The following is a 12,011-nucleotide window of genomic DNA, read 5'->3' on the forward strand; positions in this document are numbered from 1 at the left end:
GAAAAAACAATACATCAAACTCCTACATGTTGGGCTCAGAATAAAACACAATGCCAAGGGCACCAACTCACTTCTAATAACCAGGCAGCAACCCAGAAATGGCACCATGCCAGGTTCTGAGGAACTCAGGAATCCTTCATTAAATATTAATGTTAACAGGACCTGAACACATAGTGGGAAAAGACCTCAAAAACTTTTAAAGCTGAAGTATTTTGGCAAATATGCACTAGTATGTAATCTCTGTAAGGGAGGTTAAGTTTAAAAATAGATAATTTTAAAGTCCTAAAGGTATCCTTCCTTCACCAAGATCACCAAATTGAAAGAGCTTAAGCAGATCTAATTTGGTATCTAAAGAACAGCAAGGGAGTAGGCTGAAACAGTATCAAGTCACAGGAAAGTTTTTATGGGAAAGCTTTGGACATTCATGCACAAAAGCAGCATATTACTCTGATTACTTACCTAGTGGTCTGTGAGACTCTCTTAAAGCATCAATACAGTGAAATCTACTCACAGACTAAACCAACAACTGTCAGGTATTTCTGGGTGGCAGGATTTCCTTACAATTAAAATCTGAGGGTCCCCAAAGGCCTTTCAAATTTTAAAATATTTATCAATTTAAAAATATCAATGATAAGCCCTGCACATTAACAAAAAACAAAAAAAAAAAAAAAAAAAGAAAGAGATTTTACTTCCCCTGCTCCCCGAAAAATTAGTGAGAAGAATGCCACTGTTTTTACACTGCTGCAAATCTGGCTTAACAGAAGATGCCTGTTGTCTCTTGATTGTTTCTGCATTCAACACACCACAGTGTGTTGTGTTAGATGTATGAAGAAAATCCACGTTCATTCAAGTACGTAGTTGAAAAAGGAGTATTTTAATAGGCTTTTCAGGTAATTATGGTTATCCCTTTGATACTACACCAAAACTGGACAAGCAGTAGTTTCTTAAAGGTTTGTGGAATCTGAAACCATATCAGCTGTCTGATCCATTAAAATCCAATGCTGTGTCTTGCATTTCTACTCATGCATCATTTTTTAACCTCACAAGCATTGAATATTTGCAAAACACTGATTCAGAGCTATACAGAGCTTCCAAATGTTGACACCTTTCATTACATAACATCAAAAAACTGCAGTCACTAATATTACTACTGATCTTATCTGAAAATTCTTTGAGTATTGGGAAGTTATCCAACTCAGGATGGCAGATACATGTTTTCCAATATTCTCATTTGTGCTTGAAGCTCAAATTTTACCATGGGCAACAGATACTGTCGACTGAGGCAACAAATTCACTGTCCATTTGAGAAAATTTCTGCCAAATATCCAAGTCTGAATAATCATCACTTATTTGTCCATAGTTATTTCTAACAAAAATAATGTTCCATGAAAGCAGCAGCTAGTTCACCTTAAAACCCAAGTGACTGCACCAATGCTTTTCCTCCAGACAACCGCTGTGCTCTGGTCTGCAGTAGAAGTGCTTTGGTGTACCTTTCATTTTGTCACAAAGAATGTTTAACAGACATGTACTCAAGAGTCAGATTTAATAAAATTACTTTTTACTGCATCATCAAAGACATTCATATGTAAAATTGGCATTTTTAAACTACTGGTACATGGTGAAGATCACCACGACTACTGGTACCATTTGGTGTCACAGCCTTGATTACGCCAAGGCACCGGCAGATTTACCCACATTGCTTTTGTACCACTGTTGCAAATGTCAACACAGTCAAAAAGGCAAGCATCATATTATTATGAAAATAGTTTCCACTTCATAGACCTTCTGAAAGAGTTGAGAAGTCATCAGACCACACTCTAAAATAGCTGCTTTGACAATGGTGTGGACCTCTCTGATCAGAAAAATGCACATATGTACAAGTATACACAATATGTGACATACGACCTCAGAAGATTTAAAAAGCCCTTATAGCCCACTTATAGAACATCCTAGCTTAAAAATGCCATTAGAAAATCCAGAAAATCTCCAAATTGGATTTAATTACTTCAAAACAATGTCTACTGGACATTACAAACAACTCTGTTAAACAAGTCACATTCCAACAACCTCAAAACACCCTCATTTAAACTAAGAAGAGAAATAGCAAGCTTTTAAATTAAAAAATTACATTATGGACATTAGAAGGGAAATTAAATTTGAAGTTAAGAATCCCAGTTCCATCACCTGCTCAAGGATACACAATTAATCTTCCTAGCCTAGTTTCCTCATCAATAATATGGAAAAACAACATCTACTTATTTCAGTTTTGGTGAAGATTAATGAAATATATAAAGCAGCTAACATAGTACTTGGCACATAGTTAAGCACCCAATAAATGCTGACCGCTGTGATTAAGATGACCAGGCCATCTCTTCCTCATGCTGATTATGCAGTGATAATAATCAAATTCAATTATTTATAAGAAATGTAATTTAAGTATCACCAAGACTTTCTCTCTACTACTACTAAAAAGCCACTTGTGGACCCTTGGTTACTAAATTGTATTTTCCATTATCACCTAAGGTAAAGAGATTACAGTTGAGGAGATTAGCTAAAACATCTATGTCCAGGGCACTCACTTCCAAATGTCCCCCTCTCTGTAAAGAGAGCTTTCCTACTATTCTTCCTTTCTAATCTTACATTCTAATAAAACTTTTGCAAAAAAATAAAATAAAAAATAAATAAAACATCTATGTCCAACCATTCAATTTTCCTATTAACGACAAAAGAAACTTAAAATATAGCTTATCTTTCCTCTTGCAACTCAACTAAGAAAATACGGATGTGCAAATACATAATATATGGGAATCTTTTTACTGACTTAATAACAAATTCTTTGCTTCAAACAACCTCTCATCATGCTGCTTATTCCACGATTTTCTAGAATTTTAAAATTTAGTTCACTAAGAGTATCAGAACATACCTAAAGTTCAGCTCAGGTCATCATCTCACAGTTTACAAGTTCCAGCCCCACACTGGGCTCTCTGCTGTCAGCTCAGAGCCTGCTTCAGATCCTCTGTCTACCTCTTTCTCTGCCCGCCACCACCCCACCCCCCAAAAATTAAAAACAAAACAAAACAAAAAACAAGAATACTGCCCAATGCTAGATAAATACAATCATTCGCATTATTTAATGGGCAAATTTACGCTAAGTGATTTACTGCATGAGCACAAGACTTCTATCAGTAGTAATGTGTGTTAAGGGCAAGGAGGAGTGTCACATGTGATACAAGAATGTTAAATAAGGCCTTTCCTATGGGTCATTAGGTTTTGGAATATAGCTTATGTGCCACTATTTTGAAATCCACACATATCAGGGTTCTACTGTTTTTTCCTACTAATGGCCTTAGTGCCTAAATCTAACATGCATACTACTCTAAGAAACACAGAACACAAATGATCTTAAATTGTTTACACTGTATGTAGCATTAGATATATGGAATGGATTTAAAAACATTAAATTTCATGTGGTATCTCAAAAATTGTTTTTCACAATTTTAGTTATATCTTTATTTGGGGAATATTTAGGCTCTACTATTGAATTTTTTCCCCCAAGAACCAGTCTGTAAGTCTAAGTCCTACCAAAAGTAAACAGGAAGCCAAGCGTTGAAAAGATGTTATGCCTGTGGATCCAAGTTTCATAAAAACAGGCATCGTGTAATAAACTCATATCCTAAAACAATTTCCTATAAAAAATTAAGAATGTCAAATATGGAAATGAGGAAAATTATACTCGCATTAAAATGATGTATATTTAAAATTACTATTTAATAGTTAACAATATTAACTATTAAATGAAAATTTACATTAAATTAAAATAACCATCTTGAATGGTTAACAATAGTTCCATATTTTTAACCAAAAATTACAGACTTCAGATTATCCACATGTATTTGAATGTTTAATATTTCCACAGTAAAATTTAAGCAAATAACAGATTACCAGGTATTGCTACTGCAAAAAAAAACTAGGAAAAATTCCTTACTGTTTCACTTTAAATGATGATCTTGGTTTTTCTAATTTGTTTAACCAGATTTTAAAAATACAATCAGTGTTTCTATTACTAAATACAGAGGACTAGGAATGGATCAAGTGATGTATACATAGGACAGCACGAGCCATGGGTTGATGATGCCAGGTGATGGGGGTTCAATACATATCTGAATGGTCATAACAATGTGAGCACTGACTTCTTTTTTTTTTTAATGTTTACTTTTGAGAGTGAGACAGGCAGAGCATGAGCAGAAGAGGGGCAGAGAGAGAGAGGCAGGCACAGAATCCCAAGCAGGCTCCAGGCTCCAAGCTGTCAGCACAGAGCCAGACATGGGGCTGGAACCCAGGAGCTGCAAAATCATGACCTGGGCTGAAGTTGGACTCTCAACCGACTGAGCCACCCAGGTGCCCCTGGGGGCACTGACTTCTTAACCCATAATATGTGCTATAACGTTGGGGTATGGGGGTGATAATGACAACAGCTTAATCTTCATCTACTAGAAAGTCAACTGGAAATGTCTAAAACTGATGAGAAATAGAAATATCATTTTATTCACAAAAATTAAGCACTAAGGAATAAAACTAGAGGAGTTCAATTTAATCGTCTTCAGAAGGACGAGGGAGGATTAGAGAGTGGGTGAAGGTGGGGATGGCCAGTGTTCACTCTAAACCCTTTTTAGAGTACAGTATTGATTTAAACACACACACACACACACACACACACACACACACACACACACACACACAAACATACACCTTTTTGGGTGAAATCTAACAAACACACACAAATCACAAATCAACAGAAAAATGACCAGGATAATCAGTCAGTACAATCACCACCCAGGTCAAGACACTGTCTCCATGAGGCCCCCCCCAGACCCTTTCAAGAACGACTCCCTTCCATCACTTAAAGGTAACCACCACATACTGGCTTTTACAGCAATTATTTTGTAGCTATTCTTCAAAGTTTTACCAGTTTAATATGTGTCTCTAAGGCTATGGTTTAGTGCTGAATGTTTTTTGAGCTTTATATTAGTGGAACCAAAGAATATGTATAAATCTCTTCACTTTGGCTGAGGAGAAATTCTTAGTAACCTTTAAAGACAATTCCCCAGTTTTCACATTCTCCCAACTCTTCCTTACTTACTGTAAGTGTTCAAATAATAACAGCTAAATCCTTTATAACACGCTTACTGTGGGCCAGGTTTCTGTTTTTTGGATATTAACTCATTTAATCAACAAAACAACAGCCTAAGACAGATTTTACTGTGATCTTCATTTTAGAGAGAGGAAAACAGGCACAAAGAAGTGAGTTACCTTGCCCAAGATAACACAGCTAGTAAAGGACTGAGCAGGATTCGAACTATGTAGCCTAGAACTGGTGTCTATGTTACCTATAGTCTCATGAGAGAAAGTTGTCAGTGAAGGAAAATTTTCAAGTACAGATGATAAAATGTTACTACTGCTACCACAAAGATTAAAATGAAAACTGCAGGACAGGAGACCATCTGAATGATAGAGATTTTAGTACCCCACCCTTCTCTCCGACAAGAAGCTACACCAAAGGTAAACCACTTAAAGTGCCCAAAAAGACCTATGCACAGAAGAAGTATCCCAAAAAGTGTCTACGTGAGCCAAAGGTCTATAAGAGTATCTGGTCAAACATTAAAATTCTTAGTTCTGCAATGTACATAATGAAAAATTCTAAGCCTTGATTAAGTAGAGACTTCTTCCTAAATTAAGGCCCCCAAAGAGCCCAACATCTCACACAATTTAACTTCGCAGTAATAATGTTGAGCTGCTTCTTTTCTAAAACATCTTCCAGAATTAACTAGACTACAGTATAAAGAACAACAGAAATCATCTAATCCAGTCCTGTCACCTTAAGGCTAAGCTTACTGGAACCCAGAGAAGCACTTATCCCAAGTGACATACACTAGTTTGTCACCAGGATAAAAGCCCAAGGTCTCCTGACTTCTTTCCATTACACAGCTGTAGAACATCAATCCAGTTACAAAGCCTGCTGAGTACATACCTCTACGATTTCCAGAAGTATGTCTCAATCATCTTTTCACCCCATCTCTTTCCCCTTCAAAGCCTCCTAACACTCACATTCCCTCATTCAACAAATACTCAACACCTACTGTGTGCCAGGCATCGTTCTAAGCACAGAAGTTTGTATAGGACGTTCTGGACAGAGCACAAAGATGCATTAGTCCTGCGCTAAGCTTACAGTATAACCGCAGAGGTTTAGGGTAAATTATAAATACAAAGTGCTCTGAAGAAAGACTGTAAAAAATATTTCCAAAAAAGGAAGAGAAGTAAAAGAGTTACAAATGTGACTTGAAGGATTCTGATAAGCGATGAAGTATGGGAGGAGTGTCAGGCATTCCAAGGTGGGAAGAGCAAAAACAAAGACCCTAGAGTAAGAGCGCACAAAATTTTTTCGAAGAACAGCATCCACTGAGCTGGATCATGAACCGTATCAGCAATGAACTGAGAGAAATAGGGGTCATACTGGTGACAGGTCTGGTACTCTAGGCTGAAATATTTGAATGTAACCCTGCAGATGCAGTGACCACTGAAGATTTCTGAGGAACATAAAACTGGGATAGCATTTAAGATCAACTGAGAAGCAAAATAAAGGACGAGAAGCAGGAAATTTTAGGAAGTTTAGGAAATTTAGGAAGTTACTGCAACCTGAAAAGAAAGATACTGAGAACCTGAACTAAGCTGAAAGTGGGTACGGAAAGAAGATTAAAGCATTACAGAAGTAAAAATGGTATGCCATGACAGCTAACTGCATGTAGGAGGAAAGACAATTTGGAGCTTTTGATGGTAAAGAACTTCCAATGCATCATTAACAGAAAACAGGCAAGCTGAACTAAAGATTGAGCTACATGTAACCTGTTTACAGATTACAGTCTAAACCAAAGGAGAAAACATATTAATCTTATTTTGGAAAAGCAACCCTTCCCTTAGTAACATAAACATAATACACTATGACATGTAAGCTGCCATATGCAAAAATCCCCAAATTGACAGAGTATCATTTGAAAACTGGGTGCTTGTTATGCTTAATACACTAGCATACACATACGTGCTAGAGTAAGTCGTTAAAATGTACATACTAAGCCTCAACATGGTAAGATGATGGGGTTGTATGTTAAAGTATTATTTAACAACCTCAAAAGAAAATTATTTGATGAATCAATAGCAAAATACAGCTCCTAAGCATTAGAAGAAGAGAATTACAACTGATCCCATGATACATATCACAAACTATCATTTGATTCAGTTAGGTTAAGTTTGGAACCATCAATTTCTTCTAATTAAGTAAAACTCACGTGGTCTTTCTGCCTACCATTTAACAAGTAAACTGCAAGCTCCTTCAGGGCAGGGTTTATGTTCAGACACCTCGCAGCCCCAGTGCTCAACATTTAGGAAGCCCCCCAACAGATCTTTCATACAAAAATCAATGGCAATCAACAAAAGAAGTTTTCTAGTATACACCACTCTCATAACTTGGTGCATATTACACAACGGCACAGAATGCATGGTCCAATATCCGAGTGCCTACTATTCAACAGGTAATGGAATCACAAAATGAGTCACATATGGCTCCTCCCTTGAACTTAGGATCTCTCAAGTCAAACACCATAGGCTTCACCAGAAAACCTTGATTTGCACCATTTGTGTGACCATCAGTAACTCTCTTAACTAAAGCGTCTAATTTCTCATCTGAAAAACAGATGAGGACTCATCAGAAATGTGACAGGGCTCTGTAAAGTATCACAAATATAATGGATACCAGTTGGCTCCCCAAAGGACCCACCAAACTGATCAGACACTTCTTTGAGAATGACACGGGCACAAGCAAATCCAAACCCTTCACTGGCTCAATACAAAGTCATCATCCTATCATCAAAGAAATCCTCAAAACAAACTGCACTGTAGGCGGTAGGTGAGAAACAGAATCTTAATAGGACAATACTGTTTAGAGAAAGATGATTTATAAACTTTCACTAGACCAATTTTTTTAAGTTTATTTTGAGAGTGAGAGTGTGAGCATGAAAGGGGCGGGGGGGGGGGGGGGGGGGGAGGATCCCAAGCAGGCTCCATGCTCTCAGCGCAGAGCCCCAACACAGGGCTCCATCGCACAAACTGTGAGATCACAACCTGAGCCAAAACCAAGAGTCGGACACTTAAATGAGCCACCCAGGTGCCCCTAGACATTTTTTTTTTTAATTAAAAGTACATTTTAATTCGTTTGAATTTTGTTCAAAAATTCCTACTGTAATTCAAGACAGGATACCATTAAAATTCAAACTTTAAATAATATTTCTGAACAATGAAATAATACAAATACTTTATGGGAAATAATGCCTCCAGCACCTAAGACCACCTCAAATGAGTGCAAAACCCTAACGTTTCAAAATGTTAAGCTTTTGAAATACACTAAGAAATTTGGGAGAAGACTTAAATACTTCAACCGATCAAACCCAGCTTCTAACTGCACCAGAATAAGCTCCCAAGAAGCCATGCTATATATCCACAACACTGTTGTTTTCTTATCCACCTAAATTAATCCTTACAAGACAATAAAATGTATCATTTGAGTCAGCATTTCTTCACAGAATGTCAACCAACATCACCCTCTCAAAGTACACACACACAAAAAAAAAACTAAAAATCTTCCTTCAAAAAAGATACTCATTTTTGAAAAATGTTCCCGAGCTAAATGCTGATACGTATTTCAACACAATTATCTAAAAATGATTTACAAACATGAAAATGCATCACCGTTTATTTGTACGAGAAATTTATACAGCCAGGAAACCTTTATGATACAAGCCTTAGATTTTTCTTGTGACGGTTTTAAATACATCATCATCCAGTGCTCCTTTCATTTAATTGAAATAAAAAATAATGATACAAGGTATTAATAAAAAAAAAACCTGAAGACTATTTTCCAGAAAGATGACTTTAAAACTGTTCCTCCATTGCTTATGCAATAAACACAGTATGTTCTTAACCTGGAACAGACTCAGCTGCAAAGAAATCCTTCAGTATCAAGATTTTGAAGATTCCACATTCAAACTTTGTATTATTAAATGCTTTCTTACCTTCTGCTACGTCATCATCTACTGCTCCTTTCACCTGAGAAAAACACCACTGAATATCATTCCCTCCTCCAGCTCCTGGAAAAAGAAAACATACCAATTAAAACCCAGTTCTGTTCATGTTTACTCCCGTAAACACAGAGATGGTATCCAGGGTTGGCATGATACTAATAGCCTAGTACTGCCCACACATACAACCACCAGCCCAGAGCATTAATTCGGAAGGTTAGTCTCCAACAGTTGGCACTGGATTCAAGGAGAGAGAGAGATCCCAGGTATGAGATAATCTAAAGGCCATGTACTACCATTAACATGGCACATGTGTTCAGAACTTCCATTTTCCCTTCCCCTCAAAGACAGTAAAAGCCTTACAGTCACGCAAGACCTACCAGAGAAAAGTAAATACCACCAATTAGACAGTTTTCCTTTAAGCCTACAGAAGGGTTAATAAGGTTAAGCTACCATAAAACACGGAACGGAGAGAAAACTTCAGAAACATTACTGCCCGGGTGAGGAGTAATGATTCGTGTGAACCCAATCACCAGAGCACACACACAGCAAACACAACACTCACCACCCATTTCTTTGCATTTCATTACCAGCACATCACGGCCTCCAGACAGGAAAAGAAACCGAAATAAATGCTCAAGAGCCTGTCAGAGGAAGCTTGTTTTGCCTCCCTCCACCTTATCCCTCAGAGTCCAAAGGACCTTGCAAACAATTTTGCTCATTTGTCATCATCTTGTGCAAAACAATTTTAATTTCGCTTACTCGACAAGGCCAAAGGAGCAACTTGTTTACAGCAAACCCTAAGTCAATCCAACATGTTAACTTTTTTAAAGGTTTGATTATTTAAAGATTATCTAAATATTAGAAAACGCATGGAGAATTGGTTTAGTTCCTCAATGTTTCTATTTCACTTCCAAGCACTAAGAAGGAAATGCCCTGGCGCTATGAAGGAAGAAATTGAATCAAGAACTAGAATTGGTTCTACTAGAAGCAGGAAGATACTCAGCAACATCAAAATGTATAAAGATAATCCTTAAAGCAATCACCTTTTCCTTCCTTCACCATCATTCCTTGCTAAATATTCCAAGCCGGTTTTCTCCATGCATCCTTCCCGCCCCCCCTCCCAAGCTTTTACCTAAATCAATCCCCTTGGCTATTTATATCGCTGAACTCCACAACTATTTTAACTAACTCCACGAAACCCTTTTGGGAAAAGGACATCTGCACAAAAACTAACATACAAAACGGAAAGTTTAAATCACATTTTTCATGCAACTTGGTGGATTAACAAGGCCTTGCACTCTTTGGACACGAAGGGTAAGAAACGAAAGGGAGCTGGTTCAAGACAAAAAATAAAGGTTCATGGTCTCAAAAATACATGTATCCACAGTGGGGAAAAAATACACATAGGTCCCCATTGTATTTTAACTTGTAAGGCACTCTTCCCTCTCAGTACAAAATACGGTTAGTATAAACACCCAAGAAGGCTTGCAGCAGGAAAAAAAAAATTGGAATTATATGGAGAAAGATCCATATAAAAAGCTCGGGGCGGGGGGGGGGGGGAAGGACGGGGAGGAGACGGTGGGGGGAGCAGAGGTTACACCGGGTCCAAAGGAGTAGGAACAAATCTGCACTCGCCCCCACCCCGCCCCACCCACGCCTTACCCCTCGGCTCGCCAGCACACACCCCACCCCCACCCATGCCAAGGTTCCAGCCCTCATTTAAAAAGCCATTTAGGTATCACTGCCGCCCCTCGCCTCAACAAACCCTCCCCACCCCCACCCCCACTTGACCAATTCCCTGAAATCCAAGGGGCGCCCCGTGGCTCTACGCGACGCACAGACGGTCGCTAGGGGGTGATGGAGGGAGTAGGAAGGAAGCGGTGCCTTGTCAGTGGACGAGGGTGATTTCTCCTTTACCTGCCATGTTGCGCTGCAAATGGTGACCCTGCTGGGTTCCTCGGGGTCGCCGCTTCCTGAACTCACCCCCCTCACCTGGGGATGGGGGGGTAGGGAGGGCGGATGGCGGCGGATGGCACCTGTGGGGGGAGAGGGCGGGGGTCGGGGAAGAAGGAAGGAGGGGCGGGCAGACCAGTCAGGAGGATGGTGGATTTCACTCTGGGGCTTCCCCGCTCTCTCTCCTTCTCCGGCAGTGGCGGCGGCAGCTACGACAGGGACGGCGGCGGCGGCGGCAGGGGCAGGCGACTCTACTTTCAAAATGGCGCCGGCTGGCCTGGCCAGTGACGTCACCCAGGGGCGGAGCGGCCGGGCCGGGCCCGAGGGGCGGGGCGGGGCGGGGCGAGGGCCGGGGCGGAGACCAGAGGGGGCGGGGCGGGGAGCGGCCGGCCCGGCTCCTGGCTCCCGCCCCTTCCTTCTCCGCCCGGCGCTGCGCCGGGGCGGTGTGGCCTTCGCCGCGCCCTGGTGCGTGAGCTGCGGGTCTGGTGTCTTGCCGCGCTCGTCCTGCCCTCTGTCCCTGGCCCAGTGCGCGGTCCCGCGCACATCAGTGTCCCAAACCCTCGCGTCATGTGAATGGATTCCCGGGCGGGCTCAGCCGTGCGGTTACCGTGCTCGCTCGCGGTGGATTCGCGGGATCCTGTGTCTTTGAGCATACTGTGTTTCTACTCAAAATAGTGACACTATGGCCGATGAAATAAAAGACCGGGGGGGGGGGGGGGGGGGGTGTGTGTGCAGACTTGCGGCTCGGCCAGGGGAACAGTTCCTGGGTCTGAGAAAGACGCAGCTGGGCTGGTTCCATCTGGGTGAAATAAATTACCTTCTGATGGGTCCCGGCAACTGAGGCAAGAGCCCTTGGCGACTGAAAGCGGTTCAGTGTTTTCTGAACAGAAAACTGAGTTTGCTAGTAGCAGAACATGGCCGAAAAAGCGG

General features: G+C 40.4%; 1 protein-coding gene across 4 annotated transcripts in view; it reads right to left on the reverse strand.

Moving 5' to 3' along the window:
• The window catches only part of PPP2R2A (protein phosphatase 2 regulatory subunit Balpha), an 87,123-nt gene extending 75,760 nt beyond the window's left edge, over positions 1-11,363 (reverse strand). For 2 of the 4 annotated variants that reach the window (XM_058720267.1, XM_058720266.1), the window contains exons 1-2: positions 11,046-11,363; positions 9,120-9,194 (exon numbers count right to left, since the gene is read on the reverse strand). In XM_058720267.1, the coding sequence (XP_058576250.1) occupies positions 9,120-9,194; positions 11,046-11,052 (82 nt within the window). In that variant the 5' untranslated portion in view covers positions 11,053-11,363. Of the gene's footprint in view, positions 1-9,119; positions 9,195-11,045 lie in introns of those variants that run through there. The other 2 variants (XM_058720269.1, XM_058720268.1) reach the window with 1 other exon arrangement.
• Positions 11,364-12,011: the final 648 nt, after the last annotated feature.

Source organism: Neofelis nebulosa, chromosome 3 (genome assembly GCF_028018385.1).
Source record: "Neofelis nebulosa isolate mNeoNeb1 chromosome 3, mNeoNeb1.pri, whole genome shotgun sequence".
NCBI classification, from domain to species: Eukaryota; Metazoa; Chordata; class Mammalia; order Carnivora; family Felidae; genus Neofelis; species Neofelis nebulosa.